At 40.1% G+C, this 21,042-nt stretch overlaps 1 protein-coding gene across 1 annotated transcript in view; it reads right to left on the reverse strand.

The window, feature by feature from the left end:
- Positions 1 to 1,534: 1,534 nt before the first annotated feature.
- The window catches only part of LOC129478535 (antiviral innate immune response receptor RIG-I-like), a 32,642-nt gene continuing 13,134 nt past the window's right edge, over positions 1,535 to 21,042 (reverse strand). The window contains 7 exon segments of the mRNA XM_055270077.2: positions 1,535 to 4,309; positions 4,311 to 4,558; positions 6,507 to 6,650; positions 13,367 to 13,518; positions 14,831 to 14,869; positions 14,872 to 15,000; positions 20,224 to 20,314. Coding sequence (XP_055126052.2) covers positions 4,267 to 4,309; positions 4,311 to 4,558; positions 6,507 to 6,650; positions 13,367 to 13,518; positions 14,831 to 14,869; positions 14,872 to 15,000; positions 20,224 to 20,314 — 846 coding nt within the window. The 3' untranslated portion in view covers positions 1,535 to 4,266.

Here is a 21,042-nt window from a genome sequence, read left to right on the forward strand (position 1 = left end):
GTGTGCACCTGTGGTCCCAGCTGTTCAGGAGGCTGAGGTGGGAGGATCACTTGAGCCTGGGAGGTCGAGGCTATGATTGCTCCACTGCATTCCAGCCTGGGCAACAGAGTGAGACCCTATCACCCCCTCCCCCCCCACAAAAAAAAGTATCTCGACCAGCGTGTCAACCTTGCCCACTAACAAGCCTAAATAAACCAACTTCTTTTACCTGGTTCTTCTTTAAGGGCTGGTCATCTTACTATCCAAATTAAAAATATGCTGTTCTCCCATATTCTTTAGGAATGAAGATTCCCATGTTTGTTTGGATAGTTTTCCAAATTCATTACTGCCTGATCCCTACTAGGGAAAAAGGCATTCCTGGCATCCACAGCAAGCTAAGAGTTAATATTTTTAATATAGCAAATAAGGACGAGGGATGCCCTTCGTGTGTATTTACACACCAGATTTTTAAGGTACATAGGGAGTAATCTAGGGGAAAGATATATTAGGCATGGATCTTAGCTGTGGTAGAAGCACAACTCAAATTAGCTTATGGAAAAAAAAAAAAAAGCTGGCTCATAGAACTTGAGGAACAGTGGTGGCCATGGTGGCCATGGCTATGGGCTTGATTGGATCTAGTGATTCAAGTTCCCTTCCATTTGCCCCTCCAACCACCCCCCATCCCTCCACCAATCATACCTTCTGTTGGCCTCTGCAGTAGAGTGGCCTCTTCTGGGCCCTTCCACATGCCAGGGGATATGGCCACCAGCAGTTCTGGGGCAACCATTAATAATTTGTGATCTTAGAGATTTGTCTCCCAGTATTCCCTAGGGCAAAAATATTGGGAGTTCCTAGTCACCTAAATGAAGAACCTTATTTGTGGCAGTTTCCCTTTCAGGGCTCTAACAGGACTGTGGAGTAATGCATGGGGTTATGTAGGAGCAATGCAGAGCCACTTTTGAAAAACAGGAGCCAAGGTTCTACTGGCTGCCTTCTTAGGACATTATTAAATATCATAAACACAAGTGGAATTTAACACCCAGCCAGTTTGTGTTCACCCAGTCATTATCATGAACAAAGATTATATAACGATAGCTGATATTAAGTTTTAAAAGTTGACATCCCAAGAGTGAATCCTACATATTCAGTACAGATTTGTTGAATGAAATTCGTAGTTTTATTTTATGGCATAATGCAACAGAGTTCCAGGCATGTACCTGCCAAATTTGGTTCTGGCTGTCTTATCGTATGCAGGCTAGATACCTGCTACTGTGCTTCTACAGGATGTTAACAGTGTCCCCTGAGTAAAACAGTCCCAGGGTCAGTACATTTGGGGACCACTGAGTTAAATGGGTTTTATCACTGCAGAACAGACACAAGAACAATGTGTGCTGTAAATCACTGTTTGCAGGGAAGGTGGCAGCAAATGGCACAGAAACCCACCTGACCACAGAGTGCTTTCTTCTGGGCGTCTCACACACTGTTCTCCACAAGATACTCTTGAGAAACATTGAGCTATGGTTGGTCTGTTGTTTGAAATTCAAATAATAATCCATTTTAAGGACAGGAATTGGTTTATTGACCTTGATGTTGAGATGACTCTTCATTTCAGGTTGAAAATATCACAGCATCAGCACAGGCCAGGACCGCAGAGATAACAAGATGGTAGTTGTGTAACAGGTTGTGTCTGAACCACAGGAGCTTTAAAACGTACACGGCTGGACACCCTGCCAGGATGCTCTAATGGGGCTGGGCGTGTGTCCATGAAAAAGACTCCTCAGATGTTTCTAAAATGTGGCCTTTGGTCTAGAATTGCAATGACCAGCATTTGGGATTCAGTCAAAAGATCCACTTCCTAAAAGCCTACCTGCTCATTTCTTTCATTCAATACATATTAACCAAGTGCCTACTTTGTTTGAGTCCATGCCTGGCAACGACATTATTCCATTAAAAGCCAAACAAGGAAATGCTAAGTTCTCCTTATTTCACTTCAGTCTGCCTGCCTCAGTTGGCTGAATAGGGCTATTCACCTTCATCCAAATTGAATCATTTACATACTTAAAAGAACTTTTCTTGGCCAGGCATGGTGACTCACGCCTGTAATCCCAACACTGTGGGAGACCGAGGCAAGTGGATCACTTGAGGTCAGGAGTTCAAGACCAGCCTGGCCAACATGGTGAAACCCCAACTCTACTAAAAATAAAAAAAAGTAGCCGGGTGTGGTGGCAGGTGCCTGTACCCAACTACGTGGGAGGCTGAGGCAGGAGAATCACTTGAACCTAGAAGGCAGAGGTTGCAGTGAGCTGAGATCACACCACTACACTACAACCTGGGCAACAGAGTGAGACTCCATCTCAGGAAAAAAAAAAAACAAAAACTTATTAAATCTATTTCTAGTAGATGTTTTACACATCCTATTGGAGTTCTTAAACAATAGTGTATTAGTCCGTTTTCACACTGCTATAAAGAACTGCCTGAGACTGGGTCATTTATAAAGAAAAGAGGTTTAACAGACTCACAGTTCCACATGGCTGAGGAGGCCTCAGGAAACTTACAATCATGGCAGAAGGGGAAGCAGGCATGTCTTACATGGCAGCAGATGAGAGAGAGTGTGTGTAAAGGAGGAATTGTCAAACACTTATAAAACCATCAGATCTCATGAGAACTAACTCACTATCCCAAGAACAGCATGGGGACAACTGCCTCCATGATCCAATCACCTCCCATCAGGTCCCTCCCTTGACACATGGGGATTATAATTCAAGATGAGATTTGGGTGGGGACACAGAGCCAAACCATATCAAATAGCAATAAAAAAAAATCACATAAAATAATCACTCTTAATAAAATACAAATGGAAAATGAAAAAAAACCAACTCATAAACTTGGTTTAAATAATCCATTTGTATTGGGTCTTAGTAAGAATACTACTACTAGTAACTATTAACAAGCAACTACTGTGTCACGTACTTTTCACACATTCTTTTAATTAAAATCTCTCCACTAACCCTTACAGTTCAGTATTATCCTTGTTTTACAGATGAAGAAAAGCCAAAGAAAAGTTATATAACTGGCAAGTTTCTCTGGCTCCCCGCCTGCACCACTGCTCACCGGATTGCATGGAGAGGGAGGCAGCTGTAACACCTCATCCCGTTGATCTCCAGGGAACTCAGACACTTGTTTCCATGTCCAGAAAACTGCAAACTAAGCTCTTTGAAGCATCAGCAAACCTTGCTAAGCGACACGTGAATGCCATTTGGATACATATTCTAATCTTTCAAGTAGACAGACTGCCTCATCTGTAACATCCAAGGGATCTGAGAACAGACATTCAGTCCAGGTGTTGAACATCAACATCATTATAGGAAAATGGTCAAAGAGAACAATGGCACACGTTAAGAGAACATATTAATAGGGCAAGATGTATAGTAAACTAAGTTTTCAAGAAGTATTTTATCATTTTTATGCTCACTACTAAAAGCTGTCCACTGTAGAGTGGACACACATTGCTACATACAGCAACTCTACAGTGGACAGCTTTTAGTAGTAAGCATAAAAATGGCTTTATGTTCTCATGTTCTCTGTGTAGCCATACCACATGTTGCTACACAGGGAACATGAGTACATATAACCATTACATATACATACCTGTATGTATGTATAATAGTTACATATACATATGTACAGTATATAAATGTATATATATTGAACGCTTGGAAGGGATCAGCAAAGAGGAGGACTCAATAAAAAAGTAGAATAGAACTAGAAGACAGAGAAGCCCAGGGAGAGTTTCAAGAAGAGTGCTCAACAGGGCCAAATGCACAGAGGTCAAATAGAAGGTTAAGAAGTGCCCAGTGGATTTGGCAACCAGAGTCACTGGTAACCTTCAAAAGAACAATTTCAGTAGATTGTTAAAAGCAAAAGCCAGTTTACAGTAGGTTAAGCAGAGAAAGGGAGATAAAAATTCCCAACATTCCATTCATTCATCTATCCTAGTGTGTACAGAGTGATTACTGTGTGTTTGTTGGCAGTTGACTCTAAAAAGGCGGCTAGAAATGAGGCTTTTTAATTTTTCCCAAGTACTATGAGGTCTGTTGGCCTACAAAATACTCAGTGCTGTGATTCACTCATTTGTGCTTTGCATATATAATATAGTACAAACTGCTAAAGATATTTTTTTTAAATGTATCTTCACCGGGGTACAAGCGATCCATGATTATACCCACGTTTGTTTCTTCTCCACTCAAAGTTACTCATTCCCTATAGCTGAAGATTGAGGCCCTGATATCATTTGGACATTTCTGCTGGATCAAATGGTATCTTCTCGAAAGTCCTTCCACTTCGAGTACAGTGTCTGAATTCCAGTTGCAATATCCTCCACCACAAAACTTTCAATTTTTATAACTGGAATTTCAAATGTCTTGTACTTCACATGGATTCCCCAGTCATGGCTGCAGTTCTGTCAGGCACAGAATATCTTTGCTCTTTTTTCAAAACTTGAAAACTGCTTTGGCTTGGGATGTGGTCTACTCACAAGGCATTCCTTAAAAGCATCTCCAAGCACAGTGTAATGGCATTCCTACAGATGAAGGGATGGAATAACACACAAAAGAGAACATTAGAACCAGTACATAATTGTGACTTAAAAAAAAAAGAAAAAACCCCACAATAATCTGAGACGAAGAACAGGTGGGTCTCACTTATTTTACAATTGGAGGAAAAAAAAAATATGGATTCACCCAAAGTCCAGAGGAGGATCCATGCACCTGACTCCCCTCTACAGGCAGGGTGGCGTTGCAAGTGAGGACACTGGGCACCTCATAAAGAAGAAGATTAAGAAGGTTCCAGGTAACCCAGTTTCTGAAGGTAGATACTTATTATTCAAAAACAGAAGCAATGTTTGCTGAAAATTTGTGAAGCTGAAGTTCACCAGTGGCTCTGGCAGGCACAATCCAAAGGATACAGGGAAAATGACCAAGGTCAAGATGCAACTGAAGAAGGTCAGGGACTACTGTGTCCACAGGCCCCATCTAGAGTCAACTTTAGAGTAAATGGCTCAGAACCAAATGGAGATCCAACATACTAGTCCCTCAGGAAAACACAGGGTCTAAAACGGCCATATTTAGTAGAATAATCACCCAAATTGGAGCTGAAAGAACCTTTTACAGCTAAAGCAGCAGACTTAGAAAGGTAAGGGAACTTAGCAATATGACTCCTAATAGGGTTTTTGCCCAAACAGCAGAGCTGATGAGAGATTTCTGCTTTCTGAAAACGAACGGAACACCCTGAAGTAATAACTCCTCATCTGAGCCAGCCCAGCCCCTCCACCGTGTCCCCCATGCAAGAGTTATACCCCACATTTCTCTTTGGAGATTTTTCTAACCCTTTCTCTGAAAGTTTTAAGAACAAAATATAAGGCTGCAATAGAAGGCTAATCTGCAGATGTCACATTTTACAAATAAGGAGATACTTTGTTTTCATTATAAAAGTGATCCATAGCCCAAAAAGAATGTTTGGAAAACATAAAGATGTAGGAAAAGAGAAAAAAAATCACGGAATCTCACCACCAAAATATTAATACATTTTGGTATAGTTCCCCTAGCCTTTGTTTTTCTGTAGAAAGGTAGGTTTTTTTACTTTTTCTCTTGACAGTGACAATGGTATTTGCTGCTATTGTTTCACATAGCTATAAAGTAGCATCTTTACAATTCTGTTTTCTGGTTACTTTTTTCCATATTACCATTAGTTTGTAAGCAGTTTCTCATTATACTACATTAACTTCGTAATTTTTTAAAATAAACTTTACTTTGGAACAATTTTAAAGAAAAATTGCAAAGATATCCCAGAAAATTTCTGCATACCCTTTACCCAGTTTCCCCAAATGCTAACATCTCATATACCACAGCACATTTGTCAAAACCAAGATATTAACATCATTACATTACTATTATCTAAACTACAGATTTTACCATTCTTTCTCTAGTTGTATCCTTTATCTGTTCCAGGAGCTAATCCAGGACACTTCATTGCATTTAGCATGACTTTTTTTTTTCTTTTTTTTTTTTTTTGAGACAGAGTCTTGCTCTGTCATCCAGGCTGGAGTGCAGTGGCGCGATATCAGCTCACTGCAACCTCTGCCTCCTGGTTCAAGCGATTCTCCTGCCTCAGCCTCCCGAGTAGCTAAGATTACAGCCACCTGCCACTACGCCCAGCTAATTTTTGTATTTTTAGTAGAGACGGGGTTTCACCATGTTGGCCGGGCTGGTCTCGAACTCCTGACCTTGTGATTCGCCCACCTTGGCCTCCCAAAGTGTTTGGATTACAGTCATGAGCCACTATGCCTGGGCAAAAACTATTTCTTTATTATTGAACATTTAATATTTCTTTTTCTTAGCTTTTTTAAAATACACAGATCATGGCCACAATAACAATGGAAATAACAGTAGTTTTACTATAAATATTTCACCAACAGTAAGCTGTAGCTAGTGCTAAAACTGGACCAGGCACTTTGTAAAAAGGCAGCTTACCTCTATCACTCTTACGTCAGCTGTGTAACATGCCAAAGCTTTGCACTTTCTGCAGAGCAGTTTTTTATTTTCCTTATCAGGTACAGGTTTTGGTTTTTCTTGACTATCTCTGATGAATTTTTCATGAGTCTGTATATGCAGAATCTAATGCAAAAAGAAAGACCTCAAATGTAATCTGAATATAACATATATAGCAAGAAACAGGCACAGATATATACATACATATACATACACGCACATATATAATCATTCATATACAACTTCCATGAACATATGGTACCTAACTTTGTAAAATCACAGATTTTATTGGTTCTCCTTAGTATTAGTCAATGCTTAATTGCGGCCTCCAATTAGTCTTTCAATTTCTTCATCAAAAGTGCTCATAAAAGCACTAAAGATGTCCATAGAATAGTCATATGAACTATGCTTTGTACTTTAGTGTTTGGCAAAACTTGGAAAAAAAAACAAAACCTGTAGCAGATATACAATATGTGCTGCTTCAGGCATAATTATATCCACTTGCAGGCAGAAACTCAATGAGTGATACAACAGGCAGAAGAGCCCCTGATATGGTTTGGCTGTGTCCTCACCCAAATCTCGAATTGTATCTTACAGAATTCCCACGTGTTATGGGATGGACCCAGGGGGAGGTTATTGAATCATAGGGGGCCAATCTTTCCTGTGCTATTCTTATGATAGTGATTAATGGGTTTATCAGGGGTTTCCACTTTTGCTTCTTCCTCATTTTTCTCTTGCCGCTGCCATGTAAGAAGTGCCTTCTGCCTCCCTCCATGATTCTGAGGCCTCCCCAGCCATGTGGAACTGTAAGTCCAATTAAACCTCTTTGTTTTCCCAATCTCGGGTATGTCTTTGTCAGTGGCATGAAAACAGACTAATACAGCCCCCAACATGTAAAACCTTTTTTCTCTCTCCCCTTCAGCCACAGGGAATATTGTTGCATATGTATAGTATGATTGTATTCTAATTCAAAATCTAGGCCTTGGCTAAGAACATGGTCCAACTTAGAACCATGGACATGATATTATAAAACTCTTCATACCAATAAACAGAGGGATCTCAAACTGAATGAAAAAAAAAAAGAAAATCAGATGCCAACACTGAGATGAGAAAGATTTTAAAGCACCTAATAAAGATGCTTTGATGGGCAATTATAAATACTTTTGAAACATAAAGAGAAAACATAAAGGCTCAACAATGAAATGGAAGACATAAAGTTTAGAAGTGAAAGATACAACCAAAATAAAAAGTTCAATGGATGCGGCTTTCCATAGCAGAATGGAAGGGACAAAGAAAAGAGTCAGTGAACTGAAAGAACAACAGAAATTACCCAATCTGAACAACAAAAAAATACACTGGGGGAAAAAAAAAAAAGCAAAGTCTCAAGGACCCATAGGACTATAAAAAATGATGTCATGGCACTGGAGTTCTGCAAGGAGAGAAGAAAGAGCAGGGCTTAAAAAGTATTCACAGAAATGACAGCCAAATAAATCCCAAATTTAACAAGCTACATCAACCAAGATTCAAGAAGCTGAACAGGCTCCAAACAGGATAAGATCCTTCAAAAAACACTCTTAAGACACGTTATAATTAAATTTATGAAAACTGAAGAAAAAAATCTTGAAAGCAGCCACAAAAAAAAAAAAAAAATGACACCTTACGCATAGGGGGAAATCAGTCTGAATAACAGGAGATTTGTCATCAGAAACGATGGAGGCTACCTGCAAGTGGCACAATATTTTTTAAATGCTGAAAGAAAAGAACAGTCCACCCCAGAACCCTAGACTCAGCAAAATGCCACCTTCAAAAATAAAGGAGAAATGAAGACATTCTTAGATGAAGGAACACTGAGAATCTGTCATCAGCAGATTTACCCTAAAAGAATGGCTAAAAGAAGTTTTCTAAACAAAGGAAATGATAAAACGAACCCTGAAGCATCATGAAGAAGGAAGAACACACTGATTTCCTCCATGTCTTCTATGGAAGATTCTGTCCGTCCCACTGGTTTATGGCTTATGGTGGCGCCTCTCTGTATCAGATTATGCTTTCAAGTGTCCCAGGTGGATCCAGACAGCCTAGGTGCAAATAGTGTCCCTGTCACTTAGCAGCTACGTGATTTTGGGCAAGTGCCTCGTTTCTTTACATACAAAATGGGACAATAGCATCTGCTTTATGGACTGTCAGGAGATAACATGAGTTTATGACTGCTCAGGCCTGCCCAGCACAGGGTAAATGCCCATCACCACTGCCTCCCTCCGTTAGGCTAGTCTTATGCTAAGAGCCATGAAAATGTTAATGGGGTGGCTTGTAGTTTTGTATTGATAAGGCAATCTCTGTTCATTAGGGATTGCCTTATCAATACGACACTACTAGCTACCCCCATTTTTATTTTTCTATAAATATAGCTATTTTCATCTATTTATTATTTTATATAAACTAGAACCATTTTATCAAGTTAAAAGTATTTATGCTTTCAATATGGTTTGTGATACGTGAATAAGCGAATTTGGGGTGAATGCACATGTTTAAAATATTCAGTCATTCCATTCAAGAGCATGGCATTTATTTTATCCTAATATCTCCCAGTAAAATTTTTTTATTTGTCCTCATTTCTGCTTCAAACTTTTCTGATTAGGCTGGTAGATGTAATGGTGAAACAGATGGGCTCTACCAACTCTACCATGAACTAGCTGTGTGATCTACTGGCACTGAAGCTATTCAAGTCTCAGTTTCCTGCCTATAAAATGACATAGGAGGCCCTACTGTATGGATTGCTGTAAAGCCTATTGATGTGAGTAAAGCGTTTGCAGGGACTGTTGGAGAGTCAGTGTTCTACATGCATAAGCTGCAGTTATTGTCACTGTGAATGGAAATCTCCCTCCCCCTTATATCTTTTAATTGGTTACTGATCATACATAGATAATATATTGATTCCCATACCACTTCAAATTTGCTTTATATAAAAAAAAATTAATTTTTTTTTTTTTTTTTTGAGACAGAGTCTCATTTTGTCACCCAGGCTGGAGTGCAGTGGCACAATCTCAGCTCACTGCAACCTCCAACTCCTGGGTTCAAATGAGTCTCCTGCCTCAGCCTCCCAAGTAGCTGGGATTACAGGCAGGTGCCACCACATCCAGCTAATTTTTGTATTTTTAGTAGAGATGGGGTTTCACCATGTTGGCCAGGCTGGTCTTGAACTCCTGACCTCAGGTTATCCACCCACCTCAGCCTCCCAAAGTGTTGGTATTACAGGTGTAAGCCACCACACCCGGCTTCCTTTCCCCCACTCCACCTTTTTATGATAGATTCCTACTATGTTGTCCTGGCTAGACTTGAACTCTTGGGCTTAAATGATCCTCCCATGTAGTTAGGGCTATAGGCCTGAGCCATCATGCCCAGCTAGACCTAGAATGTTTTGATTTAAAAAACCAAATATACTGGCTGGGCACGGTAGCTCACACCTGTAATCCCAGCACTTTGGGAGGCTGAGGCTGGCATATCACTTGAGTCCAGAGTTCAAGACCAGCCTGGGTGACATAGCAAAGCCCCATCTCTACTAAAAATACAAAAATTAGTGATGTGGTGGCACACACCTATAGTCCTAGCTACTTGGGAGGCTGAGATTGCAGTGAGCCAAGATCACACCAGTGCACTCCAGCCTGGGTGATAGAGTCCCTGTCTCAAAAAAATAAGAAATAAATAATTAAAAAATTAAAAACCAAATATAATTTCCCCTTCCCCACTTCTTGGCCCCATCCCACCTGAAATTATCTTCATTATTTTTGTAAAAATAAAGGGTGTTCAGGTCTCCTGTTTTTAATCCAATTTTTCTGTTGTAAAACTGTTACATTATATGTATTTATCCCATTATTTCCTTTGGACAAATTTCTAGAATTGAAATCCCTGGGTTATATGATACACATTTTCCTATGAGCAATTTTAATTTTCTTTTTTAATTTCTTTTTTCAGATATGGTTCTAATCACTACTTAAGCAGAATACAGGTTACCAGGAAAGAAGGTGAAAATATAACCTTGCCTTTCAGGCATCCAACTTTTTAAAAAAATTCACTTATAATGGTATTCAATTATATACTGAAATTCAATCAAATACTAATAATCTCAAATATTTTAAGTGTTACTCTAGGCAATAGGTATAAATCCTAATAAGTTAAAACTATTACAGCTATACTTAAAACTAAGTAAAAATCAATAACTGGGTAAAGAGGCTCAACCAATCATAAGTTAAGTCTATGGCATACAGACTTTCACCCACACAACCTGTGGCTAAAGCAGCAGCCTAGCTCCACACACTGAGATGGAGAAAAGCAAACTATCTGAATTACGTGTAGTCATGGGTACGCATGTTGGAAGTTCTTTGTTCAAAATGGAAATTTCTTTCACTCCATCTTTGTTCTCTGCTCCATGAGGAAAGAAAAGCAGCTTCCTCATTTGGATTTCAAATAAACCTTCACAACCACAGCTGTCATACCCTTCATCCCTTATTCCTCCAGAATGAAACACCACCAAATCCTGAAGCGTCCACCATGGAAATCAGTTCTTGGATACCTCTGGGCTGTCTACATGTTAAGATGGCTGCAGAGTGACCAGAGAATTCTGGGGCAGGGGATGGGGAGTGCTCTAGTGACAGCAGGCCACACACAGACAATGGACAGTGCAGCTGGGGTGCTGGGGAAGAAAGCAGTCTCCCAGTACTCTACTCATCCCTCTCCCTTTCCTGTTCTTGCAGATTGCTCTAAAGAGCTCCAAGCTTTTGCCCTCTGTTCTGCAGAGTTCCTTCCTTCCATTAAAACCCATATACAGGGACCAGGATGCTCAAACCCAAACCCCAAACCCTTATCAAAGCACCCACAAAACCCCTAAAACCATTAATTCCCTTTAGTTTTAAGAATATAAGATTTTTCCCTACCTAGTTATACTTTTACTAAGCCTTTTTTTGTTTGTTTTTTGAGACGGAGTCTCACCCTGTCGCCCAGGCTGGAGTGCAGTGGCGCGATCTCGGCTCACTGCAAGCTCTGCCTCCCGGGTTCACGCCATTCTCCTGCCTCAGCCTCCCGAGTAGCTGGGACTACAGGCGCCTGCCACCGCGCCTGGCTAATTTTTTGTATTTTTAGTAGAGACGGGGTTTCACCATGGTCTCAATCTCCTGACCTCATCATCCACCCACCTCGGCCTCCCAAAGTGCTGGGATCACAGGCATGAGCCACCGCGGCTGGCCTTTACTAAGCCTTTGAAAGCAAATCCTTCCCCTTTGAGCAGGGCAGCTGGGCCTGGTCATGTACGATAGGACAGGGATACCAACACAACTCAGGCTTCCCAGCTGCCAGTAACTCCCAGGTACACTGATTATAGGGCTTCTTGTTCCCTACCATCTCTGCCTATCTATCTGTAAGTGTTACGGGAACCCCAAATGCTATTACATAGCCTGATTCAACAGAAACTTAACCCATTTCCTCCTCACCCCACTCCTTATCCTGGTGTGCTGGCTACAAAAGAATGCCTACATCTGGTCTAGCGTCTCTCTTCCTCAACAGACTTTTACTCTGTTGCTTCTGTCACATGAGTCTAAGTAGCTTGTCACCTAGGAGAAGAGATAAAAATTATGCCATGGCTATTAAAACTCGTGGTTTTAAAACATGTATTGGCAATATATTTTAAAATATGGAAAGGTGGCTCAGTGAAAAGATAATCCCATCCCCAGTAAAACTAAGGGAGGAACTAAATAATTTCCCTGCAATTCTTCTCACTGAAAATGTGGAAGAGGTGGTTCTAGATAACTTAATCTCCCAGCTTTAGGAAGAAAAATGTTTTTTAGATTAGTAAACGTTGACAAAGTTGTGATTTGTGTCCTAAAATAAGTGTTAATCTGCTTTAGATAATTGATTGTCAGTACTTTTTGGAGCACAGAGATTATGACTTTTTAAAATTATAGACACTATGGAGTTGGTCTATTAAACTGTAAGGTTCATCTTCATGAAGTTAAACTATGTCTCACACTTCTCTCCAGTAACAGCTCTCATTTCTCAGGCACGTATTTTATGCCAGGCACTAAGAGATGCAATGCATACATCTCATTTATCCTCATGACCACCCTGGGAGTTAAATACTGTTATTTTCCCCACTTTTTACATGAGGAGATTGATTATTTAAAAGAGGGAGCAACTGCCTGAGGTCACACATCTTGCAAGTTATAAAACTGGGATTTGAACCATGGATTCTAGTGTTAAAGCTCTCCTCTAGCCCTGCAGTGATCATGCTTCCAGAGATTCTGAGATGAAAATCTCTGCAGTGGGTCTGGAGAAAGTGTAGGTATGTGTTTCTTGACTTTCTCCAATCTGATTTCATGTTTCTGTGTTACAGAAATTACAATGAAATGAAGGTCATTACACTCAGAGGTTGATCTGAATAGGCATGTCACTCCAAGGTGTATATGACTGTCCACAGCTATAAAAAGACATTCCAATACCTGCACAGTGACCTAGGAGCTTTTCTCTGAGGACTCTTTGGAGAGAGATTTAAGAAAGAGACTAAGAAGAGCTGTTTTTTTCCAATGTTAGGATATAGTCCTAGAGATGAACTGTCAACTAGAGAAATCCTAGCTCAATTTGCCTTTTAGATCTGAAAACATAACTTCAGTTATTAGCACTATTAAATATAATTTAACCTCACTGACACTTAAAAACAGAATGAATTTAATATTCACTAAGTATAAACTTTTTGTTGTAATATAACACTCTAAGCAATATGATAAAACGTACCAACCATCCTCACATTCCCTGATAGTTATTTATGGTCAGATGCTGAAAGAGTAACACAGACTTACCTTTTCCCTAAATACTGCTTCATCCCATGTCTAAAGGCGTAAAATAGAGTCATTCATCATTTTTTCTTTGTACATGTTTATTTATTCTTTTTCAATTACACCAGCATTACTAGTCAGAAGGAAGCACTTGCTACCTCTTGCTCTTCCTCTGCCTATCAGAAAATAAATATTTTAGTTGGTGTTTTTGACTTAAGCTCTGATATAATCTGCAAATAGGTAAACAAATAGAGGTACTCCTAAAATTCAACTTTGGTTCACTGAATCCCACTTCCCAGGAAAGTTGAGCTGTTAAAGAATGAACTCATGAGGCAGGATTGCTTGAACCCAGGAGTTTGAAGCTGCAGTGAGCTAGGATTACACCACTGCACTCTAGCCTGGGTGACAGAGCAAGACCTATCTCAAAAAAAAAAAAAGAGTAGATTCAAATGCAGGTGTGCACCTGCATGTTAAATATGTGGAAAAACTAGGAGCCCACCTTAGGCTGGCTTTCTCAGGGTCTCAACAATGCAGGGTGATTTAGACAGCCATATTGTCAGAAACACTGCTTTAAAGATACCTACATGAACCCCCAGTATGACACTGTGATGGCTCTAAGATGAGCAATAAACAGGCCCTCCTTCAAGAACCTTCTAGACAATGAGGAAATAAGATCTCTTCATAACCAGCAAAACATAGGTGGAATATTTTAAGTACTATTACAAAGATAGATATAAAGGGTTATAGGCTTTATATGTTCAAAAGAGAGATTTTTGCCAGCTGGGAGGATTAGGGTCAGGTGACATGGAGGCAGGGGAAGGGGTAAAATGAAGAGTAGCAGTACCTGAGCAGTTCCTTCAACAAGCAATAAGTGAGGAAGTCAGGTTGGCGGAAGTGGATGATGAACAAAAGGGAAGAATGGGAAATAAAGTTGGAATGAAATAGGTGCTGGATTTTGGAAACTCTTTAGCATCAAGTAAATTGGGGAACCACTGGCGTTTCAATACAAGGAAGTGACATGATCAGAGCTGTTTTTCAGGAAAAGTAATATGATAGCTGTACTTACGGAATTTTAAGAAGAAAAGGAAAAAGGAGGGAAGACTATTTAGGAGACTAGTCTAGTCCAGGTGGGGCAGAAGAACTCTGGAGTATCCCTTCTTGAATACAGGGGGCCCTTCAGCCCACCAGCACCACCATGAACGGTTTACATGTTGACTGGCAAAGCTTCAATCCAAGTTGGAATTATTCTTCCATAAATATATCAGTCAATGCCAGGCAAGTGAGCAGCATCATTGTAAGAATCAAAGTAGAGTTTATGTTAGTGAACAAAACTGTAGCCACCTTGAGGGCCAATGATACCAAAGTGCACTGTGCCATTGGTCACATACTCAACCATGGCTCAGTAAAGAGAAAGGCCAGAATGACACATACACTTATAAATCAGTCAAAATGGAATCCATGTAGGAATGGCCTCAAAGCTTCTCTTACCTCTGGTTTGGATCATTTTGATGACATTGCCCACGTATCATACAGGATGAGAAGATTGCACTGTGCAATGTCAATGCCTTCATCAGCAACTGAGGTGGCAATCAGAATATTGTGATCTCCATTGGCTTTGAATGCATCCAATATACACTTCTGTGCCGGGAGGGTCATTCCTGTGTCAGAGTAAGAGGGCATTATACAACTCACCCAAGAGGGAACTTCGCCCTTGAAAAAACAGCTACTGATTATGGAATGCTTATTACATGCTAAGTACTATGATAAGTACTTTATATCCATGATCTCACAACACACGTAGGCAGTGGGGTCTATTCCTATGCCTGTTTCAGAGAGGACATTTAGGGTTGCATCTAACACTTAGACTCTGCCACAAGACTGAGTTCAAATCCCAGCTCTGGGGGACTTACTAGTTGTATGGCTTTAGCCATATTATCCAAGAAATGACATTTTTGCAGAAATATCAACAGCTAATTGTAACACCTTTACATGTGTGTAAGAATTTATAGCTGACAAAACATTTTCACATCTTCTCACTCACCAGAGCATCATAAAGCCCTATAGGTTAAAGGGTAAGTGTTCTGATTCCCCTTAACAAATGAGGTTTGTGCCAGGCATGGTGGCTCACGCCTATAGTCATAACACTTTGGGAGGCCAAGGCAGGTGAATCACTTGAGCCTAAGAGTTTGAAATCAGCCTGGTTAACACAGGGAGAACCCATCTTTACAAAAAATCTAAGTATTAGCTGGGCATGGTGGCACACACCTGTAGTCCCAGCTACTCAGGAGGCTTAGGTAAGAGAATCACCTGAGCTGGGGAAGTTGAGGCTGCAGTGAGCCATGATGGCACTACTACACTCCAGCCTGGGCAAGAGAATGAGACTTTACCTTAAAAAAAAAAAAAAAAAACACACAAATGAGGGGCTTGAGGTTCCAGAAGTGAGGTAAACTGACAAGCCAGCTATCAGCAGTGTTGGGCCTTGAACTTCAGTTTAAGACCCTAATAGTGTGCACTGTTGGGGTGTCTGCCTCCCCATACACAAACTAAGAATCATTTTCTGCCACACCCACTGACAATACAGTTGTATTATGTTTCTCTATGAAAGAGGCAATGCTATCTGCTCACCAATCCTGTTTCTTTCTCCTGCTGGGCACACACAGCTGAATTATACTTCACAATCTGAACTGTCACTAATGGCATGTAGATAGAGGTCATGTGTGTCTCTTCCAAACCAGACCCCTAAAAATTGTCCATGTTCTTGTTATTTCTCATTAATGGACCAGATAAAGTCATAGTGGAGGATTTGGAGACCCCCTGTGATGACAGAGCCATAACAAGGAAGGAGCCTGGGTCCCTACAGTAAGTGGAAGAGGATGGAGCAGAGCCCCCACCCCTACCTATCTACACTTGGGAGCATAAGTGAACAGAGCCCCCACCCCTACCTATCTACACTTGGGAGCATAAGTGAGCAGAGCCCCCACCCCTACCTATCTACACTTGGGAGCATAAGTGAACAGAGCCCCCACCCCTACCTATCTACACTTGGGAGCATAAGTGAGCAGAGCCCCCACCCTTACCTATCTACATTTGGGAGCATAAGTGAGCAGAGCCCCCACCCCTACCTATCTACACTTGTGAGTGTGAGCTACAACTTGTATTTCACCCTGCCCCTGAGATCGTGAGGGTTGTCTGTTAGAGCAAATAGATTACCCTGATTTATACACAGCCTGTTCCTGGCTGCAGCTACTGGACTTTAAGCATTTGAACTATGTTGGGCCAATCCAATTCTTCCCTCTTGGAATCTGAAATTGGGATTGGAGACAGGTAGTAAATCAGGAAGGTGTGGGGCAGTCATGAATGGAGAAGCAGAGAGAGCAATCTATAAAGGGAAAACTGTGAAGCAGATGTGCAGGATTCAGGATTGCAATTGTCCACAAAGCCCGAGTGCACTTCCGGACTGCGGGTTCTATGGTAGACCCAATTATCCCGGTAGCAGCCACACCCCCTTCTGCTTAGACTAGCCTAAGTGGGTTTCTGTTAATCGGGGAAAAAAAAGGATCTTGACTAAGACAATCACATACTGCCTTCTAATATCCTGTGATAGTGGAGGCTAAATTTAAATTGTCTGAATACGGTGTGAAATTTGGATGTGATAATCACCCAGTTTGTGTGATCATCCAGTTTGTAATCACCCAGTTTGTGAGACACCCAAAATGGTGGCTCAAACAATATGCGCACTTCAAACTGTGTGGATCCTAAAGACATCTACATTTATCTATTAGTAGAATCACCTGATCTCCACTCACTGCTCACAGGGCGGACCCACCTCAGGTAGGTAGAGGAAGGTAATATGTATTACTTTCCATTACCTAGCTGGCAGTGGACTCAGAGTTTGTGGAAAAAGAACCCTTGTGGTTTTTTAATTATTTACCACTCAAAGTCATGAAAATTCAAATGCAGGCAGCTTTACTTTCAGAAAGTTGCTTAAAAATCAATCTCTAAACATTATTTTGATTTTACTTTTGAGCTTTATCTAGAGTACTTTTTTTAAAGATACATACTTTCTGTTATTTTTGAATCCATGTATTCTCAATAAAACCAAAACCAAACAAATGATGAACATTGTGGACCATTACATAAAAGTTCTGGATGTGAATAATAACTAATATTTAACATATATTGAGCACTCACCGCATGCCAGGCATTGTTCTAAACCAGGAGTTGGCAAACTTTTTCCATAAAGGGCTAGATGTATAGTAAATACTTTAGGCTTTGTGGGCCATGCTGTCTCAACTACTCAACACTGCCATTATAGTGTGAAAGCAGCCACAGACAATACATACATGAATGGTCATGACTGTGTTCCCCCCAAAAATTATTTTATAGACAATGAAATTTGAATTGCACAAACCTTTCACATGTCATAAAATATTCTTTTGATTTTTTTTCAAACAAAAATCATTCTCAGCTCAAGAGTCATTCATAAGCAGGCAGTGAGCCAGATTTTGCTACTGACATTAACCCTCTCAGCTAGGTACTGTTATTATTTTCCATTTGACGGATGAAGAAAGTAAGTCATGAAGAGGTTAGGTAACCTGCTTCTTCACAAAACAGGAAATTAAGAAATGGAAATTTGGAAATATACAAATTTAGCAAACTGAACTTTTGCTTGTTTACATGCAGCTTTTTGTAAAAAAGGGCGTTCAAAATTCTTCTAGCTTAACTGTGCAAGGAAGAGGATCAGACCATAAACAAATTCAGCTAAAATTGTCTTAATTACCTTTAACCCATTCGATAAAAGCTATAGAGTTCACACTGATAAACTGAGTGAAGAAAATACTTCAGTGGTCTCTACCTCAGAGTTAACAGAATTTATAGAAGCTCCAATTGGCTAGGCATGGTGTTTCACACCTGTAATCCCAGCATTTTGGGAGGCCAAGGTGGCAGATTACTTGAGGCCAGGAGTTCAAGACCAGCCTGGCCGACATGGCGAAATCCTGTCCCTACTAAAAACACAAAAATTAGCTGGGCATGGTGGTGTGCACCTGTAATCCCAGCTACTTGGGAGGCTGAGGCATGAGAATCACTTGAAACTAGAAGGTTGCAGTGAGCTGAGTTCGTGCCACTGCACTCTGGAAAACAGCAAGACTGTCTCAAAAATAAAATAAAATAAATAAAAGTTCCAATTTTTTCCTAATATATTTCCAGCCCAAATCTTGAGATATATTTTGCTAAGGCCAAAACAATGTCTTTTCACCATCATCATCTACTAAACAATGAGCATCTCTGGAACAGACATCATACGTGATTAATGTCTTAATTTATTCATCTATTCAGTCAAACATTTATTCAGCAATTATGGCTTGTCAGATAAAAATAATGATCAAAAGGTCCATTTTTATCCACAAGGAGTTCATGTTTTGTGGAATAAAAATATAAATAGGAAGCTATAATTGAGTGTGATGAGCACAGAAAGGATGCTATGGGAATGTGGAAGAAGGAGATCTCTACCAGTTTTTGGAGGCTGGGGAAGGCTACATGGCAGAAGCACAATGCCTGGCACAGCATAAGTTATAAATAAATGTTGTTGAATGAATGGATGAATGAATGAACAAACCAATAAGAAAATATTTCCTGAGTGTCTATTTGTGGAGGAACAACAAAGTTTGAAAATCAAGTAGGACTCATGTTGGAGTCAGATCGCAGAGAACTTTGAATCCCAACCACAAGAATATGGTGTTAGACTTCATTTGGTGAGCCACTTTTTAAGATCTGAATCTACTTTTCATATTTATGAAGTTTAAAAATTACATGAAGGGAAAGTGCAAGGGTGATAACTGGGGACCAACAGGGTGGGTATGGGAGGGTGCATATTATAAACAACACTAAATAGGAAGACTTGTCAGCGCCAGTCACTGAGGGGTGGGGGGCACAGCTGTGAGGTGGTCAGGATGTCAGGATGAGGGCAGGCCACCCAGGATCCTCCCAGATAATAACACACGGAGCCTTTTATGCTTTGACCACTCTAGCTGGATTTCAGAATTGTCTGCTTGGATTTTTTAAAATTGTAAAATACATAATACACACAAAAGCTATGCATATCTACTGCTTAAAGAATAACAATAAAACAGAAACAGAACATTTCTATTTCTAGATAATCTTAATCTATTGGTTGAAAATTTGAGCAGGATAATAATGTGCTCAAGCATGACTTAAAAAACAACTCTGGCTTTGTCTGCAAGACATATGAGAGGAGGCAATGTCTACAAGGAAAGAGACTGGAGTGGTTTTTGGCATCTGAGCATTGTGATGGCTTTTTGATGCATTAACTTGGCTAGGCCAAACAACAGTTCCCAGTAATTCATCTAGGTACTGCTCTGAAGAGATTTTACGGATGTGATTCAAGTCCCTAATCAGTTGACTTTAAGTCAAATCAAAAGAAAGTTCATTCCAGGTGGGCCTGGCCTAATCAGGTGAGCCTTTTAAAGACGGCTTAGGCCTTCTCCAAGGTCAGAGACTCCAAACAGCTCATGCCTGTGGGGTTCCAGTCTGTTCCTGATAGTCCCTTTCTGACTACCTGCCCTACAGACTTCAGACTTGCTTTGCCAGCCCAATTGTGTAACATAATTCCTTGCAAGAAATCTCTGTATATGTGCATATGTGGACACATATACAACACACACCTCTCATATATATGTATAATCACCTACTGCTTTTGCTTCTCTGGTTGAACCTTGACTGATACAAGCATTAAAACAGAATTTGAAATATATATTAAAACAGAATTTGAAATATATACCTATATACACACACACACACATACACACACACATATTCTTAAATGCATAATCCACTAAATCTAATTTACTATATATAAATACCTGTGTTCTGATTTGTTTTGCCACATCCGGTCAATATGCCAGGTTTTAGAAAACTGAGTTTAGGATTTCCTTCAATCCAATTTTTTAAAGCCTGAAAATGAAAAGCAATTATCAATTGGACACTCCTTATAAATCACTTGTATTAATTCAATATTGAAATACATGAAAAAAGAAAAAAATTTAAAGTTAGTACATGTACAGTTTTCAGACTGACAAACCTGAGAAAAAAAGCATTTTGGAATTGAACTCTATGTAATAATTAACTAAAATGGCATAGATCTCTGTGACCTGATATGGTTTAATCTCTAAGACTTTTTTTTTTTTTTTTTTTTTTTTTTTGAGATGGAGTCTTGGTCTACCGCCTAGGCTGGAGTGCAGTGGCACAATCTTGGCTCACTGCAACCTCCACCTCCCAGATTCAAGCAATTCTTTGCCTCAGCCTCCTGAGTAGCTGGGATTACAGGCGTCAGCAACCATGCCTGGCTAATTTTTGTATTTTTAGTAGAGACAGGGTTTCATCATGTTGGCCAGGCTGGTCTTAAATTCCTGACTTCGTGATCCACCCACCTCATCCTCCCAAAATGCTGGGATTACAGGCATGAGCCAGCGCACCTGGTCATCTCTAAGGCATTTTTAAGAGAAAAAACAAAAGTTCAAAATAGGGGTATGTAGAGTAAGTGAGTTTAGCATGATTACAGGACATGAGATCAATATACGTAATTCAACTGTATTTTTACATACTAGCAACAAACTATTGGAATTTCAAAAGTTTTTAAGTACTGGACACAGTGGCTCACACTTATAATCCCAGCATTTTGG

This window comes from Symphalangus syndactylus, chromosome 3, assembly GCF_028878055.3.
Source record: "Symphalangus syndactylus isolate Jambi chromosome 3, NHGRI_mSymSyn1-v2.1_pri, whole genome shotgun sequence".
NCBI lineage: Eukaryota > Metazoa > Chordata > Mammalia > Primates > Hylobatidae > Symphalangus > Symphalangus syndactylus.